This window comes from Solea solea, chromosome 6, assembly GCF_958295425.1.
Source record: "Solea solea chromosome 6, fSolSol10.1, whole genome shotgun sequence".
Classification (NCBI taxonomy): Eukaryota; Metazoa; Chordata; class Actinopteri; order Pleuronectiformes; family Soleidae; genus Solea; species Solea solea.
This window is the reverse complement of record NC_081139.1, coordinates 1,427,432-1,454,678: the sequence shown is the minus strand read 5'-3', so window position 1 is coordinate 1,454,678 and position 27,247 is coordinate 1,427,432. Positions and strand designations below refer to the sequence as shown.

Here is a 27,247-nt window from a genome sequence, read left to right as displayed (position 1 = left end):
GGAATAATACACAACTCCTTATATGGACATCCTGGGGGTGTGTGTTTATAGGTCACATATTCAGGCTTTAAAAAAAGCTTATGTGTTTTTTGGTCAAAGTTATGATTTTATTTTGCATTTTATATCGCATTTTTACTCGTGATATAAAGTAGTAATAATTTTGCAGAAGTCACAAGGGTTTTGTTATTTTTTGTTCAAAAAGCGAGCCGAGTGACCTTTGAACTGTGACGTATTTCCCAAATTTCCCAAATTCAATCCGATTTTAAACATTTTGAGTACTTTTTGCTCAGGTGTGTTTATAAAGTTAGTGAAAATGAAATGTGTCATCAGATTGTCTAGGTTGTGCTGAAAAAAAAGGATATAAGACACTCTATATTACACATTCTTATAGCCTCTGTATATACTGTGTGTTTAAACATAGTTAGAGCTGAAACAATTACTCGATTAATCGATTACTAAATTAATCTTCAACTATTTTTGATACTCGGTTAATCGGTTTGGAGCTTTTTTCATGATTAAAACAAGATTTTGGATTGTTTCAGCTTCTTAAATGTGAATATTTTCTTCATTTGTTTGCTCCCCCTAACAAAGAAATCATTAAAACTGAATCATTTTGGTTTGTGGACAAAACAAGTCATTTGAGAACATCAACATTTTCATTCCATTTCTGGCATTTTATGGACCAAACAATTACTTGAGTAATCGAGAAAATAATCGACAGATTAATCGATTATGAAAAGAATCGTTAGTTGCAGCTCTAAACATATTGATGGAAAAAAGCTCTGTGTTCTAAGGGTTAAATGTGTTAAATATGCTCAAAGTACCAAAGTAAAGCTTGCTGTCAATAAAAACAAAATAAATCAACTAAAAAAAAAACAATTGTGTAATAATATGCAAAAATTCAGTACAATAAACCCATTCTGTAACACTTACAACCAGATTTGACATTCCGGCTCCTGCTATGGGCATCATGTTGTTGCAGTGTGTGCTGTACCTGGCTTTTACGGTAATTTGATCGTGGCCACTGAGCAGATCTAATAAAGTGAAACCGTGCTGTGATTATCCGTCCACTTCCTCGCTGTACATCAAGTCTCTACTTCAAGCTTTCAGGGCTGCAACACAACAACAGATCACACCAAACAATGTGAACACAAGATGGCAGTGTGCAGCCGGGGATCCTGTGTGTGGGTCTGTATCACTGACACTGATCGCTGTGTGCATTCCTGGCACCAGCAGATGATGATATTTGGTCTCAGCAGATGGAGAAGTGTGAAAGACTGAAATATATATGATTATTATTATTTATCATAAAAAAAGCACATTTTGACCTGAAATTTCAATCTCAATCTGAAGATCTTGTGAACTGGACTGCCTAAATTTAAATTCTTACACCACTGACGTCATTTTTAGGCAGCTTTCTTCAAGGGTACTGGAGGAAGAGCAGGATTTATCGTGATGTTGATTTAAAAATCGCCCACAGAAGCCAGACCGTCACCATCAGTGTGTGCGTAGATGGACACCTGAAATCATTTTTGCATACACTGTAAATAAACACTCAGACTACAGGTTGTCATTAGTATTAATAAAAAACACATTTTATTTACATAAATTACAAGAAAGCACAAACTTGTTCACCAAAATCTACATTAAAAACGTCTCGCTTATATATTACATTTAACAGATTTACTATAATTTACTCCATCGTTGCAAGTAGAATCTTCAATAAAAAGAAGGGCTATTATGCGACTTCAGTGGCATCTCGTGTTTAAAATCGCTAAAGAGTCAAAGAACAAAAATAAAAAGTAATCGGGACATCGTACTCACAGCACTTTGAGGACAACTAAGTCAGGACAATCGTCTCTGCATGACCTCTTTAATATCTGAGACACCTGATCAGCTCAGGACTAGTGATTATATAACTGTTTACAATGCCTGGGCCAAGGGAACGCGGCCCATCTTCACAAGGACGACGTCGTGGAGTCCACCACCTCTCGACCGTTACACACCGTCGGAACAACATTGGAGGCTGACGCTGCAAAACAGAAACACAACATTTTAGTTCTTGCCACGGAGAAATACTAATACTAATAGGAGTGTTTGTAATTTTACAAACGTGTGTGTGGGATAACAAAGGCTGATTATTTGAATCATGTATAATTTAACCGTTACAACACAGAGCATTTCCATTACTATATTTAAACAGGCTATAAGAATGTGCTATATAGAGTGTCTTATACACAAACATTTCTTTCATTTTCACCAACTATATAAACACACCTGAGGAAAAAAGTATGTGTTGTTGTTTAAAATTGTATTGAATTTGTGAAATTTGTGAAATACGACACAGTTCAAATTTCACTTTTTCAAATTTCAATTTTGTGACTTCTGCACAATTATTGCAACTTTATATCACGACTAAAAATGCGATATAAAATGAATCATAACTTTGACTTAACAACACATAAGAAGACGAAAGAAGCCTGAAGATATGACATATAAACACACACCCTCAGGATGTCCATATAAGGAGTTGATTAGAACATTACCATGGGTGTGAGCACTAAGAGTTAAAAGTAAAAGAGAAAATAAACACACCTTTACATTACATTACATGTCATTTAGCAGACGCTTTTATCCAAAGCGACTTACACCTGGCACCTGCCACTATTAGAGGTGTAAATGAATGGTGGTATCATACATTATAATAATAATGCTTTTGTTTTTAGCACTTTGAGATTTGCCTTCAAAGGTAAAAGTGCTTCATAAATCAAATAAATGATTATTATTATGATGACATGCAAACAAACAAATCAGCAAGAAGAAAGCAGCATAACAAAAACACAAAGAGAGGACGAGAGCACGTCACATCAGTGACAACACCATGTTTCATCACTGTGGTTTGTGTTTTTGTGAATGAGGCGTTACCTTGAGACAAACTGGAGCCCGGGCCTGTGGTGACGCTGAAGCGCGTGGTGGCCACCCTCAGGCTGCACACGTTCTTCTGCGGCTGGAACAGGATGATGTGGACCTTAGGAGCGAAGAGGCAGCCGAGCACCACCGAGCCGCTCAGGCTGACAGAGATGCACATGGTGGTCGTCTGCACCTGGAGAAGGAGGAGGAGGACGATGATGAGGAGGAAAGAGAAGGGACAAATTCAGCTTCATGACGCTAAGCTCTAATCTATGCCTCGCCTGTATATTAAACAGATATTACCAAGATACTTGTGTTATATTGAAACTGTCGCTAGTCAAGTCAAGTCAACTTTATTTCTAGAGCATTTAAAAAACAACCAAGTGCTTCACAGATTTAAAGGCACAGCAACATAAAACGTATAATAAATATAATAATATATCAATAACAATAGAAGTAAAACAGTAAAATTGTGACAATCAAACAGCAAAATGGTTAAAAACTACATAGAAGTGTCCGGGTTGATTATTTTTTATCCTGAAGTGAAGACCAAGGAGAAGAGGTGGCCCATTAAAGCGATTTAAAATGTTCAATGTTGGGGGCAAATATCATTTCCATGGGTAACTATTTCAGCTACACAACAGGACCCGATCGCCCCGGGTTTTTAGTCAGGATTTTGGCACTAAAATCTAAAAGCAGCCTGTTTATAGACCTCAGAGCTCTGGATGGAGCGTGAAGAAGAATGATGAGATAAGATGGTGCCGAACTGTTAAGAGCTTTAAAAACCAACAACATCATTTTAAAATCAATCCTAAAACAAAGATAAGAATCACCACAGTTTGAAACTAATACATAACAAAAAGCCAAAGTCACAATTGCGCCAAATGTTGAATCCTTACACAAAAACACCAATCTTTTAAATCGTAGAAATGCTTTTTTTTGACTGACATCTTTCAAGGTGAAAGGTTCAAAACCAGCGCCATGGTGTAGAGGAACATGCTGCTGTTCAGTATTCAGATAAAAATGCTAATAATAATCATAATAATGATAATAATAAGGATGTCTTTTACAATGCAGAATCAAAGCCAGGTGCATGAGCAGAGGAGGAGGAGGAGGACGAGGAGGAGGAGGGTGACACCAGCTAAAGAGAGGTGTGAAGCCATCTGTTTATTTGCTTGTCAATCACTTGCTTAATCCTCCATTATACACATATATACAGTATATAAATAAATCATTTTCCCCCTGTTGCACAGCAGCACAGCAGCACAGCAGCGTGCCGTGTGTGGCAGGTGCATTTCATTTTCACCTGGCACAGCAGGTGTCGTCATCAGTCTGCATTCTAACGCCGCTATTAAAGAAACGTGAGCAACACAACGTTGTGCCGATGTGCACAAACTGAAGATAACTCGATATAACGTCAATGAACAGCATCCGTTGTACACAAAATCTGCTTCATTCTCATTAACAGACACATGACTTATCACTGTAGTGACGTCCAGCCTTTGATAAATGACTCACTGTGGACATTTAATTTAAAATACATTCATACAGATGTTCCACGATCTAGTTTCACGCTGCATGTTTGTCTACCACTGCTAATGCTGCAGAAATATTTAGTATGTGTGAAAATCTAAAAGTTTAATTTCAATTTTTCTTCACTCTATAAGTCTGTATAAGAAGTGCATGTAATACAGATATTAAACAGGGGTAAATGTGCAATAATTTCACCACAATCAAAGTCCACTTAATGCCTTTCTGCTTAACTCAGTCATTGTTTTGAACAGAACCATAGACAGCACTGCATACGAATGACCCGTTAAGTGCTTTTAATAATTCACAAGATGTTGCTGTGGAAGAGCAGAAGACACGCGTCTGCCTTCGTGGTCATATTTTTTCTAGAGGTCTTCTGCTTTAAATGTGGAGTGCAGGATGTGGGACACGGGCTCTGACAGTTTCCTCTGCTCTCTGCTCATACTCTTGTCATTTTTGGCCTTTGAAGGTATTATTTTATATCATGAAATAAAGCACTGCTGCCTCAGATATAAATAAAGTCTGCAGGTATCGTTATTCCTCCAGAGAACATCGCAGCAGAGATGAGATTCCGTGTTTTATTGAGCTTCGTGCTGTACATTTATTGAAAAGCTTTATTGGACGGACCGGCTACGAGCTACCAGTCGAGCGGGGGGTGCGCGGACGTTAAAGAGACAAAACCCAGCGGTTTAAAATCCCAACAATGAAGAATTGTTGAGATTTTAATGAGGAAATGTGTTTAGTTAGAATATGTATATGTATATATAATCTATGAGTATGTTAAGTATTTATAATATGAAAATGGTAAATGCTCTGTGTTTACTCAACGCTGCTTTACAGACATTCACAAATATGTTCACACGGCACATCATCTGTGTGCAGCACTTTCTATATCACACATCTTTCATCTCCACTCACATGCACAGCAGCAGTGTGCGGTTAAGTGTCTCGCCGAGGGACACGTCGGCCGGTAGACAAGCAGAGCTGCAAATCCAAGCCTCAACCGTCCAATTTTCACTGCTTTCATTATTTGTATCCAGCACAGCTTAGAGTGACTCTGGAATTGTGATTTCTCCGTCGATGCTGCGTTGGTGAGTCTATGTTTCCAGCACAGCATGTTGAGTCTTACTATAGGAGCTGATGTCCAGATGTTGTAAAAGAACAACATCAGTGGGCCCTCGTTAACCCTTAGAACACAGAGCATTTTGGCTTTTTTCCATTACTGTATTAACATATTAACGTATATACAGAGGCTATAAGCAATACAGAGTGTCTTATTTCCTTTTTTTCACAGCACAACCTATAGGCAATCTTCTTTCCCACCAACTATATAACCACACCTGAGCAAAAAAGTACTCTGATTGAATTTGTGAAATTTGGAAATGCAATCACAGTAAAGAAAAACGCTCTAATTTTGTGACTTTTGCACAATTATTGCTACTTTATGTCACGACTAAAAATGTGATATAAAATGAATCATAATTTTGACTCAATTAAAAAAAAACTAATTTTTTAAAGCCTGAATATGTGACCTATAAACACCCCCCCCAGGATGTCCATATAAGGAGTTCTGTATTATTCCCACTGCAAATACGCACCTGCGGCACAGATCCGTGCCATGTGAGCACTAAGGGTTTGTTTCTGTAAACCAGCCTGGAACCTAGACACATAGGCACTTTTCCACCGTAAACTTGTAGCATGGCCATGCACGGCTCGACTACCCGGTCTGGGTCGTTTTCTACTACCATAGTACCGCCTCAATGTGGGCGGAGTCGCCATAGCACAGCTGTACGAAAATGTTGATGACGTTTCATACGCGACACAAACCCACTAACTAGTGACGAGCAAAGCAGTTGTTTTCAGTGTAACTGAGTCGTGAGAATCAGTTCATTAGTTAGTTCAGTATTTCCTCCATGACCGCAGCGCAGACCCTGTCTGACACAGAATTAAAAAAACGGTTTGTGATTGTGACACGATCGCTGGCTTTCAGCAGTGCTGTCGCTAAATACACCAGAATATTGAGATTTTAAAACTTTTCTTGTTAATTGTTTTTTTGGATTGTTAAGTCTTTTTAACAGTTCGGTATTGTTTGGCTCGATTCTTGTGTTGGACGTCTCTTCCTGTGACGGCACTCTCACCAATCAGTGGCCGGCAGTCTGGTGATGTCACGCATAGTATCACCACAGCTCGCTTGGAAACTCACCAGAGCAGGTACTGAAAAAAGTACCAGGTACTATCGCTAGTGAAAAAGCAACAAAAAAAAAGAGCTGTGCCGTGCTGAGCCGTGCTACAAGTGTATAGTGGAAAAACGGCATTACACTTACACTTGGTAACATGGCTGCCAGCAGGGACTAAAGACTAAAAACTGATTTTAGTCACTTAACAAATAAAATTCTCCTTTTTTCAGCTGAAAACTAAAGCTTGTTAACCACTCACTCCCAGCACCAAAGTCCATCGAGACTTCGGCACGGCACAGTTTAGGTTGGTTTTCCACTACAAAATAGTACCTACTCAACGTGGGCGGAGTCATCACTGCATTAAACTGTCGTGACTTAAATGATCGTCACTATTGACTTTGGTGCCGGGGAGTGAGCCGTTCACAAAACGCAGTCTAAAATGGGAACATAATATTCCCAAAATATCGGTGAGTCTAGTGTCAGGTCTTTCCTTCCGTGCCTGTTGGCAGCCGTGTCATTAGTCTGGGTCGCAGGCTCGTTCACAGATATCGCAGCGAGCTCTGTTCAGTGAAGTCAGTGTTGATGATGTGTCAACACCTCGTACCAGCACTCACAGAGATCAGTGACTGTAATGGCAGCGGTTGTAAAGATGGCAGGAACCAGACATTTTTTTGTGTCCTTCAGTGCTGTCAGTCAGTCGCCTTGTGTGGCTCTTAACCGCCGTGGCTGTTTGGTCAGTTGTGTTTTGCTGCTGAGATGAGACGAGCAGCGTCGGCGTTATGTGGCAAACCCTCTCCCCCCGGGCCGTGGAGAACAGCCTCAATATTTCATTCGATAATCAAATGTGTGATTCATGGCTCGGTGGACTGCATTAGTTTATCTTAACATTTTATGACAGACAAAATTCTATTCTGTTTTAGATTCAGCTTCGCCGTGAAGCTGTAACTACAATTGGAGAAGTGATGTGAAACTGGAAGAACACTATAGTGACATGTGGAAAAAACGACATATTATTTATAGGTCAAAGCTGAGTCGAGCGCCTATCTGATGAGCCCTATCCTGGCTGTGGATGTCCAGTGTAGCCTGGAGGGCTTGGAGGAAAGGGTTCCTCTGAGTCTCACTGCAGTCCCAGGACAGAGGGCACAGCTGGGACTCAGCATCCGAGCCTTTCACAGTCCATTCCACACAGCTACACTCGGGGACACGCGGGGACGTTCAGTTCCCTTTCATTGCTCATACAGTCTTGCCCGCCTTCTCCATGTTTCTGCAGAAGCAGATGTGTCGGGGGGATTCCTCTGTGTGTGTGTGTGTGTGTGTTTCAATCCCTTCTGCCTCTCGCTCACCACACACTGTTCACACCCCGGGGGGATCAACCGCCCTGACTCAGGCCAGCCTTTCTCTGAGATTCCATCAACTCAGTCTGTGTTGTCTATGTTTCTACGGACGACCATCAACGTCCATTCAGTATGAAGTGTCTCTGTCTGTCTGTCTGTCTGTCTGACAGACAGGTACTGAGGGTGAATATGTTAGAATTTAAGGTGGGATTTTCACTGATGGCGTCACATTTAAAACAGAGTCTTTGTTGTAGATCAGAGTTCTCAAACGTTTGCTTATTTTAACCATAAAAGGGCCAGAAAATGTCCTCTGAGTAAGTGTTTTGTCCACTTTTCCCAGAATAACTTTCAATATCTGGCAGTTATTTACAATTTACTGCATGTTACAATAGTGTATTAACATTTTTTTTATTTGATTGAGAAAAAACACTAGATTTTGCGTGTTAAATTTGAACATTATAAAACATAATTTTTTGTATCAATGTCCAAACACAGGCCAACAAATGTAAACTTGTGTAAAGGTGTCTTTCCAACTCTCTCCTCTGTGGTGACAAAGATGCTGATCCACTGGCTTGGTGATTTGCATGGTAATTTGCCGTGGGAATAAAACACAACTCCTTACATGGACATCCTGGGGGGGTGTGTTTATAGGTCACATATTCAGGCTTTAAAAAATGGGTTGTTTTTTTCGTCTTCTTATCTGTTGTTGATTCAAAGTTATGATTCATTTTCATATTGCATTTTTAGTCATGATACAAAGTAGCGATAATTGTGCAGAAGTCACAAAATAAACCATTTTTCTTTTCTCCTTGTTCATAACAACGAGCCAAGTGAACTTTGAACTGTGACGTTGTTCCAAACTTCACAAATTCTATCCGATTTTTTAACATTTTGAGTACTTTTTGCTCAAGTGTGTTTATACAGTTGAAGAAAATGTTGTGCTGAAAAAAAGCACATAAGACACTCTATATTGTACATTCTTATAATCTCTGATGTTTAAACAAAGTAATGAAAAAAAGCAGCCAAAATGCTGTGTTCTAAGTTGTAATTGTTTGGTTACCACAGCCTGTATCAAATATCAACTTCATTCAACACAACCATGGTTACTTTCAGTCGGGACTGCAGGTGCATTATGATTTAACCTCAGTGAACTTACCCTGTAGTCACTGGCAGTAACGTAGAAGATGGGCTGGAACGCCAGCCAGATGATGCAGGTGGTGTACATGGTGAACCCGATGAACTTGGCCTCGTTGAAGTTCTCGGGGCATTTGCGGGTCTTGAAGGCGTAGACCGTGCAGAGGATAATGAGGATGCAGTTGTAGGTGAGGGACATGAGCATACTGGAGTCCTTGCTGTTGCATTTGAGGGTGACTATGTCTCTCTTCTCCGGGCTCACTTCCTTCCTCACGCCCGGGGTCTCCACCAGCAGCCACACCACCACCACGACCAGCTGGCAGGAGATCAAGGCGCCGCAGATGGCGACCTGAGAGGCCGGGCTGATGAACCGAGGCCGCTGCGCTCCATCCTTCACTCCGCTGAAGATCCGAGCGATGCGGTTGGTCTTGGTCAGGAGGGCCGAGTAGCACACGGCAAAGGAGGTGCCTAACCCCAGCCGGCGTAGCGTACACACTGCTGTGGAGGGTTTGGCGATGTAGATGAAGGTCATGCTATAACACATCAGCACGCCCAGGAGGAGAATGTAGGAGAGCTCTCGTCCACTGGCCTTCACCACGGGGGTTTCATTGTGTTTAAGGAAGAGGCCGATGACAAAGAGCGTGCACATCATCCCGAGACAGGAGATGGTGACGGGTCCAATGGCCCAGGCGTCTTCCCAGCGGATGTACTCCTCAGGCAGGTCATAGCAGCCTGTCAGGTTGGCCTGGGGCCACTGTCCGAAAGTACAGTCCGCACATGTGAACTCGTCCTGTAAGTACTGGTACGGCTGACAGGGAATGCAGATCCAGCAGCAAACGTCGCCAGGCTGCATGCTCTTTACCTCGTTCTTCCTACAGGGGTCACTGCACTGGGAGGTGGGGGCAGCCTCCCCGGCCCAGGGGATCAGAGTGGTGTTCAGGGTCAGACTCTGAGCCCAGTAGCCGACCTTACGGTAGACATAGCGTCCGTCTTCTTTGTGGTAGTGGAAAATGTTGTAGCGGCCAAGGCTGTCCCCATAGGCATCGAAGCGGACTACATTCTCTGTGTCTGGTGGACGAAACGGCGCTGGGGGTGAAGAAGAAAACAAAGATACAGTTAAGACAGTTAAGACAGTTACACAGATGCAGACGCATGTGTGTGGCATCAAAATGGTCCAAATGAAAGCCACAGGGGACACCATAAAAACCTTACATTTCTCTTTTTTATTATTGATTGATTTTATTTGAGGACACCAAACACTGTGTGTGGCTGTCAGTTTGCATGAAAGTGTGTTTTAATAACACCGACATGGGATTTCAAGACAACTGGAAAATGATATAAAGTAAGAATAAAGGGTAAAATAAAGCACCGACCGAAATTGTAGAATTCACACGACTGTACCTAATTATTTGGCATTGTAGTTACATATACAGTATCAGATAATCATTTGTTGGGGGGAATTTGGGGAAAAAGAAAAGTTGTCCAAAATATAACTTCCCACAGTTGAAGGTAACATACGTGCGTGTTTTTAGTCACAAAAAAGATTTAATTTACTATGAAAAAAAGAAAAAACATACAAGTTGCTTAACTTTTGCGGGATAAAACTAATACTTTTACTTGATAAAACATATATTTTATTAAAACAGTCTTAAATTTCTTGTCAGCTGACTGATCATTTATGTGATGTGTGTGTAATATTGTATCACATACATTTGCAAGTATAAATGTTATCCTGAGGCAATGACTGAATCTGAATCATAATAAAATCTGTTTTTGTTTTGTTTTTTAATCACAAACGGCAGAAAAAAGCAAAAACAACAACAAAGAAAAGCACAACGAAAGGCGAAAGATTTGAATTAGTGGCGTTTGTCATGTGTGAATGTCTTCATGCAAATGCAGTTAAGCATTTGGTGTTGTGGCTTTGTGTTCACGTTCTGTGAATCACAGAGCAGTCACATGTAATGAGCCTCCGAGCAAGAGGGTATACAATAGATTTTTTATGTTTAATAATTACAGATCGTGTCTGAATCTGCAGACGTATAAACGTGTAAATAATTCAACAATTTAAATGGACATTTAACCTGATTTGATCTGATATACTAAATGAGATTAAACAGAGACTTTAATACAGAATTATAGATTGAGATTTCATATCTTTTAAGCAACACTAGTCCATGAGGATTTTATACTCACCCTCAAACTTGACCTTGAGAATGTAATCCCTGTAAAACTTTCTGCCATTCCCTGGTTTCAGAGCGTCGCACACTTTGGTGGAGTTAGGACATAAGGCCTGCCTCATGTTATTTAAGGCAGCAGCCATTGCATAGACGGCGTTCACGACAAACATGATCTTGGATTCCGGTTGGAACGCGACGTCGCGGAGCGAATGTTTTCCACAGCCCAGGTCATGGAGGCTGCACTGGAACTGGTTTTCCCAGAACTCTCTGAACCAGGGATTCCTGGTGTTATTGTACGGGTGCAGGCCGGTGAAGTACTCGTTAAACTGGGGGATCGGATAGGAGGCCAGTTCAATGGTGAATGCCCCGTCTGCCACCGCTTCACTGCCCCTCACCACGCTCTCCTGTGCTCCCCAGCCATCACTGGCCACCCAAGTGAAGGTGACGTTCATGCGGTTGGCGGCCACCAGCAGCTCACGGGCGTCCTCGCTGCGCGTGAACAAGATGACCACCTTGGCGTTGGATTTCTGCTGCAGGGACCGGATCACGTTCTCGTAACTCCAGCGGCTCATGGAGCGGCTCACCTTTGCTGACGTGGCAATGCAGATCTGGCGCGCTCGCGCTTCCTGCTGGAAGGCATCGATGCCAGTCTCACCATAGTCGCCTTCTGACGCCACGGTAGACACGTACGTCCAGTTGAAGTAACGGAGGATCTCTGCCATGGCTTTGGCCTGGTAGAAATCAGGCGGCACGGTGCGGGCGAAGAAGTCGTAGCGGGTCTTATCGCTGAGCTTGGCACTGGTGGAGGCGTAGCTGATCTGAGGGATTTGGAAGAGTCGCAGCAGGTTGGCCACCTGGAATGGGGAAGAACACAAGCACGGTTATGTTTGTCTCTGTAATCCGTCTTCATGCAATAAAAATAATCCTCCAATTTGATGATAGTCAGTGACTAAAACTGCCAGATTTTGGCCTCTTTCTAACTGTTCAAGAGTAATGCAGAGGTGGGGTCATCAAAAATCTTTCATCCATAGACTAAATATAAAAAGTGGACATTGTCATGCAGTTGCAAAAGAAACTCCAATTTTAAAGCCTCAAGATTCTTTTGCCACTCTTCCAAAGTGTGATTTCTCTGACAGAACCAACACAGTTTACTGAAAGCACCGTTGGGGGATGTAGAGTGTCAACCTTTGACATTTGAGTAACAGGCCTCTCAGTTTGGACTGGGGTAGCATTCGTGACAAAGCTACTTCCCCTTTTTCCTTCTGGTTTCATGTGTCACGTGATAACAGGTTTTTCTTCATCCTCCCGTTTGGCTGCTGTGAACTCCAAAAAACCACCGAACATCGGATGCATGATGGCTTTAGCTTCCCTACCCAGGAATTCGACGAGATCAATGAACCTGGGTCTGCTCCCTCGTTTCATCATAATTAATTTCATATGCACGCCACCTCCACTTTTCCTTGCAATCAAGGGATGATAAGAGCTGTCCAGGGTGTGACCCCCGCCTATCGCCCTACGTCACACCCTGGACAGATCGCCAGTCCATCACAGGGACAATTTAGAGTGTCCTATTTGCGTAATCCCCATATTGCATGTTTCTGGACTGAGGGAAGAAGCAGGAGAACCTGGAGAACCTGGGTGTTCTTGCTGCAAAGGCAAGAGTGGTAACCACTACACCATCCTTGTGGCCCCTAAATGTGAACATTCACATCCACAAAATGAACATGACGTTCTATTGAAGAAAATCTGGAACTGAAAGAACAAGACCATAAATTCCTCAGGAACATTTTCCCATAGACCTTCCTTCAAACATCCCCTGGTGACTAACTACTACCACTTCTGTCCTATACTTCCTAGGCGTCACTTTTCAAACCAGAAGGCTGAGTCCATTTTTATATACAGTCCATGCTTTCATCATCGCCTGTTTGTGACACCACGTCAAGAAAAGCAAACAGTAAATATGCACTGCTGCGATGCAGCCTATTAGTTAGAAAGCTCGTAATTGACTTATTAAATCACACATAAAAACACGACACGTGGGAACTGTGGGAATTGTTTTAATTGCTCCTCATTAAATTAATTGATGGAGTTGGATACACTACATGTTTATTCCCCTGCAGATGCAATTAGTCTCGCCCCATCCGTTCCCCCTCTATCCTTCATTTTCTTCTTGAATCCCTGCTGGGCCTTTCACAACTGCGCTCTCCTGCTGACTGAGCGCTGAGATGCTGCAGATGTAACAACGCCGCGCACAATGCCCTTCGCGATCATCTCCTCTGATCTATAATGCCGTCAATAACAACGAGCCAGTAAGTATGGGTGTTCAGCGGTGGATGAGGGAGGACGTCTGATCTGCTCCGGGGACGAGAGGATAAGGGAACGACAGAACGATTGGGATTGCGATGTGACCGGGAGTTGGAGTGCAAAAGACTCTCGGAAACTTTTCACTGTCTGTTCAGTAGGTTTTTTGTCAGTGTTGTGACACCGTGAGTGCTGTGCACAGACACGCAGCGACTGACTAGCTTTTGCTCCAGGCACATCTGTGGAAGCCTAAGGGAAGCTGAAAGGATCAGTCAAAAGAACACCAACATAAATCTGGCTGAATTTAATGCCAGCTCTCTCACCAGAGCACTCATGGCAGTGCATCTTGAATGTCAATGAGTCGCTCCTTTAGACAGTCAGACAGAGGATTTATATTCAAATTCATTCACTCCCGCTTCCATATTGTCATATTTTGACTGAAGATGATCTGTTGCACATTAAAGTTGCTCAGAATAGAGTTCCTTCTCTCAAACACTGCAGTTCTGCCAGTGAGACAAGTGTGTCTCAGCCTTTTGAAGTCGTGCTGTTGTCGCTTTGAACAACGCACATGCTCATGTTGCGGCTGATTCCATATAAGGAATTAACCACCATCTGTGATATACCTTTAAAGGTAGAGTGTGATGAAATACACATGTTCCAGCATGTCTGTCCACTGCTTACAATGCAACGCTGGCTCTTGGGCCACCATAGTTTCTCATATACGCTTAAAGTCAGTTGGTTGTGACGTGCAAATTCAGCTATACGTGGTACAAAATCCTACATACTGGTGCTTTAACCCTTAGTGCTCACACGGCACGGATCTGTGCCGCTGGTGCACCCATGGTAAATTTGCCGTGGGAATACCACACAACTCCTTATAAGGACATCCTGGGGGCCGTGTGTTTATAGGTCACATATTCAGGCAATTAGACAAAAATAAAAAAAAGTTAAGCTTCTCTGCAAGTCTTTAAGACCAAATAATTAATTTCTTACCTGAGTAACTAACTAGCACGTGTAGTAACTAATCAGTCACGCCAAGGCAGAGGTTTTCCCCCTCCTCCGGAATTAGGAGGGGGAAATAATTAATAGTTGTGTCAACAGTAACTTGTTTTCTTCTTTAAGAAGCAGCATAGAAAGGTTCTTTAGCTTCTCTGGTACATTTAAAAAAAAAAAAAACTAGTGAAATTAGTGAAAATAAAACATTTACAGGTAATCTTACCTGAGTATGGATGCACAATATATAAACAATTATAAAAGATAAAAACTCATGGTAATTTGCTGTCGGAATAATACACAACTCCTTATATGGACACCCTGGGGGGGGTCACATATTCAGGCTTTAAAAAATGCCTATGATAAAAAGTAGCAATAATTGTGCAAAAGTCACAAAATAGACTTTAGTTTTCCTTTTTTTTTTGTTCCTAAAAACGAGCCAAGGGAATTTTGAACTGTGACGTATTTCCAAATTTCACAAATTCAATGTGATTTTTAAACATTTTGAGTACTTTTGAGCTCAGGTGTATTTGTATAGTTGGTGAAAATGAAATAAATGTGTCATCAGATTTCCTAGGTTGTGCTGAAAAAAAGGATATAAGACACTCTATATTGCACATTCTTATAGCCTCTCTATAAACTGTACGTTTAAACATGTTAAACAAATGATTTCAAGTCATTTCAACTTAGTTGTGAGTTGAAATTACATTAAATGATTTGAGATTACTTGAGTTATGTTGTTGATACAACAAAAATATTTGTTTATTTGACTAAAATAAGAAAGTTCCCAGAAAAAAAAGTAATAAGTTATGTGAACTTGGTATTTTAAGTTGGAGAAACTTAGTTGTGAGATGAAATAACCTGAATTTGCTTGTGATAGTAATGGAAAAAAGCAGCTGAAATGCTCTGTGTTAAAGGGTTAAAGACACATTGTTTTCTCTGAAAGTATGACTTGAAATTAGAGGACAGAATTAAATGAGATGATACTGAGATGCATTATGTTGCTTGGACCTAACTGGACTAAATGTCAAATGAAAGTAGTAAATATAGTGGTAACTATAATGCACACGTAAGCATTAGTAACACAATGTGGATCTAATCAATACATATAAATCAGCATCTTGTTATGGGCTCTGGGATCAGACGCAGTCCTACTTTTCCTCCAGATTTAAAAGTAATTTAAATAGTGCTATGTGCACCTAATTTGACGAGGTGCCAAAACTGCATTGACAGCAGTCCATCCTTCATCATAAAATACAGGGCAAGGTGAAAAGCCCTTGAGGATATTCATGAAGCAAATATAGCAGAGGAAAAGACGTGATGGAAAGAGGCATTATTGACTTGAGTGTATCCTCACTGATAAATGGATCAATACAGTGTGAGGCATGAGAGTGAATCTGGTGTGATGTACCTCTGTGGATTGCGATCGTGGGCTCTTTTATTATTTTTGCAGCATCAGACATAATATGAATATTAAATTAACCAAGGTCAGTGTTTGCCACACACACACAGATATGAAGATTTATTGGAATCAATGAGACACTGAAACATTGTGAGGCATAATAACTGTTTCTGACTCGTCTGTGCGTTTGGTTTCACACGAGTGAGCATTTCATATCAGGTCAAAGGTTGTAAGTTGTAAAAGCCCTGATGATGCAGACAGACTACATAAAAAATCTTCTCTTTTCATAAAGTACGTTGAGAGGCCTTCTGAACATGTGGCAAAACAGCTGGCAGCAATGTGTTTGCTCCCACAGGAATAAGAAGAAGAAGAAGAAGAAGAAGAAGAAGAAGAATGATCAAAAGTGGCAGCAAAACACTATTTTAATTATTTTTCACTGAATTCTTGATTTTGTCGATTTAAACTGTGTGAAGAGTCTTTTGTTTCATCCCTAAATCAGGGTTTTTTCCTCATCCCTCAATCCCTGCATGTGTTAGATGTTTCCCTGCTCCAGCACACCTGATTGGAATAGATGGATCGTTATTGGACTTCTGCAGAGCTTGCTGATGAGCTGACTGTTTGAATCAGGTGTGCTGGAGAAGCCACACATCTAACACAAGCAAGCAGGACAGTGTGTGTCCTCATAGGACCAGGATTGAGAAAACAACAATAATGCCTGAAAAACTATAATCATATAATAATATTCACAGTCGTCCCAATCGTCCTTCTTTGAAGCAAGAATAATAATATTCATATTCACTCGCGATACAAACTTAAAATTGTGCAAAGCTCAGTGTGTCATGTAGATCATTTAAATGCTGATTGAGCAGTAATTGGGTTCATCACCTACAGAAAATACAGCAAGGTGTGAAAGCCAATATAAAGGCGTCAGCTGAGGACGCTGAGGAAAAAGAAAGCAGGAAGCTCATCTGGTTGCATCTGAATCCAGGTCATTGTGTGACTTGTTGTTAAGATGACGGTCTTAACCATCTCTCACGGGCACAGTGGCAGTTTTACGAGCCACAGAAGGCACAGAACACGTGTAGGTGCATTAATAAAGCAGGTGTTAAGTTTTTAGTGATTCAGTACAAGGACAAGACATAATCTAATCCCTCCTTACAGTTTAAATTAAATTCATTGATACTGTGTATTGTACGATGCATTTCCTAAGTGGCGGGTGTCTGTGTTTTTAACAAAGGTAAAAAGACAAAAATGTTATCCATCCATTCTGCTGAATACACGGTGAATGATGGGTTTCTGTGCAGGGCAGTGAAAGGAGCTTTGCCTCAGCTTAATAATCCACTTACATTTGCCCTGTGGAAGGTTGAAAAGCACAGTACCACCTCTAATACGATGAGCTTACTAAAAGAATCATGATATAGATGTTTCACGTACGGCTTATAGACTAAACTAAGCTCCTTTCAGAAGCTGACACTGACGCACGGACTGGATCTACACAGAAGACACATATGTGGACCAGTCAGTCCTCAAGCTTTTGATGATTTACAGACAAGATGGCGACACTTTGTTGTTTTCTTTACTTTGAGTGTTTTAGTTCTGTTTCTGGCTTCCTGTTTTCTTTGCTTCCTCTTTTACTTTGAAGTTCCCTCTTCTCATGTGTACCTTGTGTGTAGGTTTGCTTCCTGTCATGTCTTCCCTGATCGTCTGCCCCGCCCCTAACGTGTCTGTCACACCTGTGTTTGATTGTCCCACCCTCACCAGTGTGTGGTTTGGTTTGTTGATGAGTCTTTTTTATTGTGTTCCTCGTCCGCTCCCCTTGTTTCTGCTCTGTGTTTGTCTCTTTATATTTTGACTTTATTAAAGGCGACATAGAATGCTTGTATCACACATATATGTTAGTTATGGAGGTCTACTTACATATATTAACTTGTTTTCATGGTTAAAATCCTCCTAATCGCTGCAAAAGAGCCGATCAAAATATCTCCTCACTGACGCTCTCGTCAGCCGCGCTGTTTCAGACCAAAACCACACCCCCAGAACCAGGACTGTGTTGTGATTGGCCAGCCAACGAGAGCTTTCCTACTGTACAGTGATTGGCCAGGTACCTGGACGTGACGTAATAGATAGGCCAGCTCTCAGATACACAGCTCCCCCTCTGGCATGGTGGATGCTCTGCATCTCAGCAGCTACAACGAGAGTAGTTCTTCTTCTTCTGCGGTTGAATGTACGCAACCGGATGTGCCCGGACTAGTGCCCGCACCGGGAGGCACTACGGTGGTGAGAGGAGTGGTGAGGATTTCTGATGACGACATCAAACTACGGAAGTGCCGATCCGCTTCGCAGAGCCCAGGAAAACAATACAACACTATTTTCTCAGCAGCGGCTGAACTGTTTGTTCTGAAACTTTAGGGTTTCATAAACGAGGTAATGACGCAGATACACACACAAACGCAGCGTTAATTGGAGCTTCCGGTCTATGTGGGCTTTAAAGACCCTTTATACAGAGGTGGAAAGTAAATGAATTACATTTACTCACATTACTGTAATCGAGTAGGGTTTTTTGTGTACTTGGATAATATTTTAAAATTTGTAATTTTACTTTTACTTAAGTCTGTTTTTACTTTTGAAGTACTGTACTTCACTACGCTTTAAAACAAATCCGTTATTGAGTAAAAATTTAAATAATTAAATAAAAATAAATAAAAAGGACAGGAATGATTAGGATAGGTGAGGACAGGTGAATGATGAGGATAGGTGAATGGTGAATGATGAGGATAGGTGAATGGTGAATGATGAGGACAGATAGGTGAATGATGATGACAGACTGGTAAATGATGAGGACAGGTGAATGATGACTGATGAGGACAGATACGTGAATGATGATGACAGGTGAATAATGAGGACAGACAGGTGAATGATGAGGACAGGTGAATGATGAATGATGAGGACAGATAGGTGAATGATGATGACAGGTGAATAATGAGGACAGACTGGTAAATGATGAGGACAGGTGAATGATGAATGATGAGGACAGATAGGTGAATGATGATGACAGGTGAATGATGAGGACAGACAGGTGAATGATGAGGACAGGTGAATGATGAATGATGAGGACAGATAGGTGAATGATGATGACAGGTGAATAATGAGGACAGACAGGTGAATGATGAGGACAGGTGAATGATGAATGATGAGGACAGATAGGTGAATGATGATGACAGGTGAATTGGTGTTAATTAAGGTCCCTGAGTGAGTGAGAAAGTCAAATTTGTGACCTTTAATATTGTGTGTTTACATATTTTTTTTGTCAGTACTTTAATTTGTAAAGTTTTGCCCCTCAACCTTGTAAAAGAGTAACTTTTAATCTGAGTACATTTTAAACAAGATATGTTTTTTTTTGTTTTACTTTAACTTGAGTACATTTTTAGATCAGTACTTTTACTTGTTCTTAAGTAATATTGGACCTATGTACAAGTAAAAGTACTGTTATCAAAATAGTTGAGTAAAATATTTCAGTACTCTTTCCACCTCTGCGCTAGTTTTCTCCATGTATCGCCCATGCAGTGGTTCAGTCCGTCCTTGTCAGTATGTAGTGACTTTTCTGATATAAGTCTATCAGATGTCGGCAGGACTACGTCCACTTCTGTTGCAAAGAGTGAATGTGCAATAATTCTATTGTGTTCATTACATTTTGATAGACAGTGCCGTGTCTGTCAGTGTACCAGTGCAGTAATGCATGGTGCCCTTTGCCAACTGGCTCCACCAGGATGGAGATTCTCAGCCGTAACAGGTTCAAAGGAGCACATGAGCCCCAGAGCAAAGATAGAAGAGGATGTCATGAAGAGACGACAAGAGGAGCTTGAGGAATATGACAGCAGAAAAACAAACTGGGGGGGGGGGGGGGTCGTGTCTTCCTGATGATACAGCTGCAAGAATCTTTCCAGTATCTGTGACTGACTCAAATGTGCCTCTGTTGCTCTACAGTAAATTATTGAATCATGCTATGGATAAGAAAAATAATTGATTATTGGTAAATGAAATGGGTTATTTCAGTTGCTCACAGCAAAGTCAAGGCACTAATTTAAATTACACTCTTCATTAATTCAGTACAATTACCATGAAGAGCAAATATCTTGGGTTTCATTAGGCCTTGCTTGCCTGAGGTTTCAGTCCTGGACAGCTTACATTCTCCCTGTTTTAGATTCAGGGATTTCCATTTTCTTTCACCAAGTTGTCTTTGTGAATTTTATTAAGCAGAGTGGAACAACGTTTGCAAAAGAGTTCAAGAGTCCAAGAGCAGGAAGTTGCTGTAGGTTTCATAGTAAAAGTACAGCACAAGAAACCCACATTCAGCCCCTGCTCATGCCCTCTGCCAGTATATGAGACCTTTGTTAACAGTTTGTTTGCGGTTAGGGGGGAAAAGTAGAAATAGGTGTTAGTCTGTATATGTGAATGTATATGGACCAGTTCTAAGAAATGAGTGACAAGAGCATGAGTAACAGGAACAGTCGGTTTTTATAAGCTGCAACATGAGCCTTCTGTGCAGTTACTGAGGAAGCACTGTATGGGGGGTGGAGTGGCTCAGTGGTTAAGACCGCCTGTGGTTAAGACTTCATGGTCGCAAGTTCAACTCCACCCCTGGCTGGTTGTACTCAATTCCCTTGTAAGTCGCTTTGGATAAAAGCATCTGCTAAATGACAGGTAATGTAATAACTGACATGTTATAATGTTATGAGTGTGTATAAACGCTTTTCCCATTACATTGGTCACTCTAAATTGACCATAGATGTGAGAGTGGATCCTTGTCTATGTATGTGTCCCTGTGATGGACTGGCGATCTGTCCAGGGTGTGACCCCCGCCTATCGCCCTATGTCAGCTGAGATTGGCACAGCCCCCCCCCCCCCCCCCCCATAGATGGATGTTGCTGTAATACATCTCAATATTACTCACGTTGTTGGTGTCAAATTGATTTCTTTAAACTGTCACATGACGCTTCAGGGAGGCAGCGCGTCGCTTTGCATTTTATTTAAATGTATTTGTGGCGGCGTAATGTAGAGTAAACAGACGAGATGCATTAAAGAGAGAGAAATACAGACAGCAGACGATGTGAAGGGCAGCAGTCAAATAAGAGAGCGAGGGGGAAACACAGGTACACAGAAACAAGGAACGACGTCCAGGAAATATGAGGCGTACTTTGTGGAGATGTCATCTTTTTTTTTTTTCCCTCTACATGAAAAGCCCATCTGCTCCTCCCAGAAGACCGTCTCACTGAGCTTCTACAGCAATAACACTGTATTCCCACTGCAGCGGTCCTTAGCTTCACTCACTATCACACATATACTGAAGTGCTCGCAAAAAGGAGGAGCAAACACACATATATATGTGTATATATATATTACCTATTCGTTTATTTCTTAAGATTTAGTTGCCTGGCAACAGCATTCACTGGGTGAAAATATGAATATCTAGAGCAAGGATGTGTTTTTTGATCAGGTCCTGCCCCTTCACCCTGACACTTCATACACATCTCATTCACGCCGCAGTCGCTCTTGTCTTTTACTCCCCAAGCGTCACGAAAGCAGCGAGACCAAACGACGTCCGTTCATTTCATTCTCTTCCTCTGTGAATTCACTGCATTATCGCCTCATTGTCTCTCACTTCACTACAAGTTTAAAAGTCTTCACACACACACACACTGACTTTGTGTCACAAATACGGGGGGGGGGGTTCTGTCGAGCCACTGAATAATCAAATCACCTGTGAATTATTTACGTTTTCAGGAGCACGTTCCTTTCTTTTAACCATGAATTATGTATTTTCATTGCATGGTTTTATTGATATCGCTCATCATTATTGTTCATTCTGCCGTGGATTGTGTCGTGTGTGTGTGTGTGTGTGTGTGTGTGTGTGTGTTCATGTCGAAGTCCCTTGTATGACACATAGTTGCTGGAGAGGTCTGCGCTGTCTGCTGACAGATGAAGACAGTTCTATAAATAAGGGTATCGTGGATTCTCGAGCTCCTCAAAAGCTTATAATAAAGTCCCCTTATTATTCCACGCACACATTTTCAAATATCAGGATCTAGATCTTTAGATTCCGGCACACATCCTGGCGCGTGTTTCTTCTCCCGTCTCATTAATCTGTAAGAACGACCACAGCACAGGCTGTGTGCTCAAATATTCCAATTAATTCACACAGGTTCTGTTACACAATAAGAGCTTTCATCCAAAAAATATCAGCCAGTTTTTTGCCTCCAGATGAAGATATTTTTGCTTTTTCTGTTTTCATTGTTTACAGATTGCAGTTTCCCTCTTATTTTTATGGCTTGACATTTTAACATTTGAGCATTTGACATTGTGGGGTTGGAGATCTTGAGCTCTTGCTTGGGGGATACTCTCTCTTACCACAGCACAGGCTGCTGTCAGGGTAACAAAAGTAAATACAGTAGTGCCGTTCATATCTTAACCTAAACAAGCCTGAGGCGAGATGTTCTTGGACGGCGATTGTAGAATGTCAAACACAATTAGCAGAAGGGCAGTAAAGAGTACGGGGTCGTTCACAGGCAATGTCATGTTACGCACACGCGTGTATAAATGGGAGCGTCGCAGCACGCCTGTGTTTCTGGGCACATCCCAACCTCCACGAGACGGAAGTATCTCAACGGTTTGAAAGCAGCGAGCACGTGTCAGAGCGTCTTCTCTGATACTCTGACGTCAACTCTGACCCTCTGTCAGCACACGGAGCTCCTGAATCAGCCTCTGCACCGAGACACAGCAGGTTTGTTCTTTCTCCAAGAACAGCAAAGCACGTGAGGTGAGGGGAAAGCAGCACTGGTAACCCACTGTCTTTGTTTGAATTGAATTTGTTTGAATTGATTAATCAGCATCAGCAGTTCCCAGGTTTTGGTAACAACAAGTGTGACAGAAGGGCAACCCGTGGTTATGTCACCGATGAGAATCTGAACTCCTGTTTTGAAGACTTAAGATTCCCAATTATTTGCCAGTGCTTTGTGGAGGTTTTGCAACCGGACGTTCACGGACGTCCCCTGAAACCAGGCTTTGCTTGGATATGCTAGTTTGCTAAATCCAACGAGACCTTCGCAGCAATGTTAAGGCAGAAAAGGAGCCAACAGCAGGTGTCGGTCGCAAACAAAAGACGTTTTTTGGAAAAAGCTACTGCCAAAAAAAAGGGATCCAAGACCAGAGTGAACACCGGTGCTGCGTTTGAAGGGTAGCGACAACTGAACGCCCCGAAAGGGCTGCAAAGCCTGAGTATTTGTTTTTCAGTATCCAAAAAACTTAACGTCACCGAAAAGTACCAAACGTTTCTGTGTTCATTGCGCCTTCCTGTGCTCTGGAGGAAAATGTAGCCTGCCCTAAAATGTCCTTTAAATTAAAAGATAAGTTACTAAACTAAAGCTTCATGTGTCACTGAAGAAGACCTGAAAGTAGCAATGAGATGTTTACCGATGTTGTAAATCAAGTGTGAAGTCGGATCATGTTAAAAACACCTCTGGCTTATATGACGCATCTTTCAGGTATTTTTAGATGCTGCCTGTGACGGCCTTGAATAACATGAATATTAAAAAAAAACATTTGGAAACCCGTTATATCTAATTAAAGCATCTCAGATTTCAGTACACAATAAATACACTATATCTTCATGCCGGGGTCATTACTCATTACCTTGCACAGACAGATTCGTTCAAGGCCAAAAAACACTTGAATTTCATAAATATTGTTACAAGTAGATTCACTCAAACTGCCCAGATGGCATCGCAGACTGTTTAAGATTCAAGCGCGCATTGTTTAACGGTTTGACGCCATACGACGCCACGTGACTCACACCCTCTCTTCCTCCCCCCCCCCGTACGATGGAATCTGCCTGTCACTGTGTCAGTGTTTCTGTGAAACATGAGCTCTCATTTGATCCCCGTTCATCCGCTGTGTGCACACGACGCACACCTCTGCCAAACCACCAGACAGCCCGGCTGCAACCACAGATGGGGAAAGCGGGACTCGAGCCTGCGAGAACGTCATAAAACTTCGCCTCCACACTGAACTCAGTCTGTGCCCGTGTAAATGCCAGCATGGCTGTGGGCCTGCAGCCAGACTCGCCCCCGTATCCATGATCGTCGCACTAAAACACCAGCAGCACAGCAACCCGCTCCTTCATTGTGACAGATTTAGACAGTACTCGGCGTTCTCACCACCTGTCACTTTGCCCATGTTCTACCATGTCGCCATGGTGATCAGGGGCATTTAAACTAATATAGTCAGTCGTCTTGCAAATACACACTCACACACACACTGTCTGACTAAAGGATCTGCTGGCCTGGTTCACTCAAAGGTCTGACTGGCTGTAGATTATGTACAAACCCAGGAGCTACAAGGGACAGAGAAGTTCAAATAAAATGTCCTGTGTAATAACAAGCCAGCACAAAACAGCAGGATAGCACCCTGTGTAAACGAATGCCCCTGATTCCACAGAGAACATCTTTAAGACATCAGAGTAAAGCAGTAAGTCATAAGGAGCGACAGTGTTAAGAACATAATGGTGTGATCACATCATTATTAAAAGGCCACATGGTTAAAAATGGAGGGTGTAAGCAGGATTTATATTTGCAGAAGCTGTTTGTGCAGTCGTCTGCCATGATGGATGTTCACCAGGAGATAGCACGCCTCATAACGGCGCTGTATTACAATATACAGGGTTATTCATGGTGAGAACGAGATCTGTGTCCTGTGGTGCACTCCTGCTGCTGGGGAAGATTCATTGAGAAGCCAGGGCAGACCTCAGACCTCAGGCTTGTAATAGTACATCCATAAATTACCGCAAGACAAGGGCACTCCCCAAGGAGCCCCAGATGCCGGGTTTCTCTAAAATTACAGCTCATTTATCAAATCCTTTATTTGGTTTTCCCGTCCTTTCCAACAGGAATCCCTTCATATAGGTGTCCTGATCCTCGTCATACATCATCTCCTTGGGTCTCTTAGTCAATGTAATGTATCTCTGTGCACTGTACGGCATGTTTAGCATTGTATTTAGTCAACAGGAAGACGACAACGTTTTGTTTAGGAGCTATAAACAATGTTTGAAGTATTCCGGCGCATATAGAGATTACAACCATTCACTCTCTCCCCAAATGCATTTTTTTTGGCTGCAGGAGGAAGCTGGAGAACCCAGAGAAAACATGCAAACTGGATGCAGAAAGACCCTTGTTCCAACTGGGGCTTGAACCCAGGTCTTCTGGCTGCAAAGGCTAAAGTGCTAACCACTACACCAACCATGTGGCACCTGAAGCAACTCACTGGAGTCAATTTAGAGTGTCCAATTTACAATGAGCAATAGATACCTTGCTCATTGGTACCCCAGCCCCTTCACCAGAGGGGAACTCAAACTAGCAACCTTCCAGTCACACGGCAGGTTCCCTTTTCCACTTGTCCATGGTCGGCCCTGCATGTCACAGTAATCAACTGGATACATTATTTCTAGATGATAGAGAAGTACATCCCACGCTTCTGACAAACACAGCTCTGGAACATGAGGCTCTGTGTGTGTGTGTGTGTGTGTGTGAGGTGAACCGTGCTCATCATCAGCGACAGCAGACACACTCCTCTGGCTGACTGAACCAGGATGATGAGTTTAAACGAATGCTTTAAGGCACGTGCATTTGTGGCTCCGCGGTCGTCCGTGTCACGCTATCTCCCATCGCACATGATTTCAAAATTGCACCGATGTCAGTCACATTAGAGCGGGAGATTTGGCGAGCCAATTAGCAGAGCTTTCATCTGCCGTCACCAGTCGCCCTGTCAGCCTGTCCTGAGAACAACATCTGTAGCATGTCTGCGTCTGACAGGACTGCTGCCCGAGTGTGAATTACCGGAGAAAGAGAAAGAGATCTTTTAAATTAGATCAGCCAAGCATATGGCCGCGCAGGTAAACAGATCCTGCTCGCGGAACCAATACTCATTAAGTCGCCCGTGTTAACATCTTGCAAAGGATAATTGCACAAGGTACTTAAGTGTAAATGGACGGTCATATGACCATCTATCACGTCTGCGCTAGTGCTTGTACGCCCTCCTCTATCCGTCTCAGCCGGCACCTCATGCACAAAATTAACATCGCATTTGGACCAACTCATTTTATGACAAGAAAAAAAAAAGATGATCTTAATGCCAAGCTGAGAATTAATCTGTGTTATGGATGTGATGTGGCAGGCCCACTCATGCATTTACTGCCTTTTCATTAGCTCTCATTCCTACCTAATTCTATAAATACTGGTATTGCAGATCCAGATTCTGGAGCTAAATTGACCTTTTTATTCTGCTCACACATTTTAGTCATGAAATATCAATCACGCCACCACGGTGTGTGTCTGTAAAAACCATCACATCTACGACTGTGCGATCAAATATTCACACAGGTGCTTTTACACAATCAGAGCTCTCATGCAGAACTTGCCAGGCTTGTACTTGCAGACACAGATTTTTGGGGGGAATCTTTCTTCAGGGAACACATCTGTGTATTAACGCTGCCTTTTAAAGATCTAAAATAATGAAATAATCTTTTTGTAATTGCCGTGTCTGAGAAAGACACAAGTTGTTTTGACAGCTCATTTCACGAGAAGAAATAAAGATGATCCCAAACATGAAGCTGGAAATGAATCATCGCATCACGGATGTGAAGCGGCACGGCCACTCATGCAGTTTTCATTCGTTCCTACCTGAATGGAGACGTCGCTGTAGGAGCCTCCTATGACCCCAGAGATTGCCAGAGGGATGTCGTCGTGGATGGCGTAGGAGCCGTCGGGGCACGTGTACTCACTGTCGTCCACTTTGGTGAGGGAGGCCCTCACAAACTCCAGAGACTGCTCCAGAGCGTAGGTGTCCTTAGAGCAAGTGTCCAGTATATGAGCTCCCAGTCTGATCCCTGGTAGGATGTGCTCATCCTTGTTGATTTCATCCAGTGCCAGCAGCATGGCCTCCAGTCTCTGGATCCCTCTCTGAGAATTAATCTTCCCACAGTCTTCTGTCCCCTCGCCCTTCTGGTGCACGGGGAACAGGCCGCCAATCATCAAATCCCCATCCAGCGTGATCTCCCTCTTAAAGTCAGTGTTATAACCTACCGCAGGCAAACCTTGGGGAGCCTGGGCAAAGAGAGACACGCACAAGAACAGCAGGCTGAGGTGGGACAGCCGGAGAGGTCGGGGCACAGGGCGCACCCCCCACACAGGAGATTTCCCCAATGACATATCCCTAGGCACAGTTAGGTCGCCGTCCTGCGTG

The 27,247-nt window shown here is 42.4% G+C and overlaps 1 protein-coding gene across 1 annotated transcript; it reads right to left on the bottom strand.

Annotated features, from left to right (window-relative positions):
- Window positions 1–1,614: 1,614 nt before the first annotated feature.
- On the bottom strand, window positions 1,615–27,213 carry grm2a (glutamate receptor, metabotropic 2a). Its single transcript, XM_058632069.1, has 5 exons — window positions 26,686–27,213; window positions 11,279–12,116; window positions 9,108–10,171; window positions 2,926–3,103; window positions 1,615–2,032 (listed from the first exon to the last, which is right to left on the bottom strand). Exons 1-5 carry the CDS (start codon window positions 27,211–27,213, stop codon window positions 1,959–1,961), a joined length of 2,682 nt encoding a protein of 893 aa, XP_058488052.1. The 3' UTR covers window positions 1,615–1,958.
- Window positions 27,214–27,247: the final 34 nt, after the last annotated feature.

Bases quoted from the DNA above. Each gene is read 5' to 3' on its own strand.
- grm2a (XM_058632069.1), bottom strand. From the start codon at position 27,213: ATGTCATTGGGGAAATCTCCTGTGTGGGGGGTGCGCCCTGTGCCCCGA. The intron at 12,117-26,685 runs GTAGGAACGAAT...TCCCCATTCCAG, and splicing joins ACAGCGACGTCTCCATTCAG to GTGGCCAACCTGCTGCGACT. The intron at 10,172-11,278 runs GTGAGTATAAAA...CTTCACCCCCAG, and splicing joins TCTCAAGGTCAAGTTTGAGG to CGCCGTTTCGTCCACCAGAC.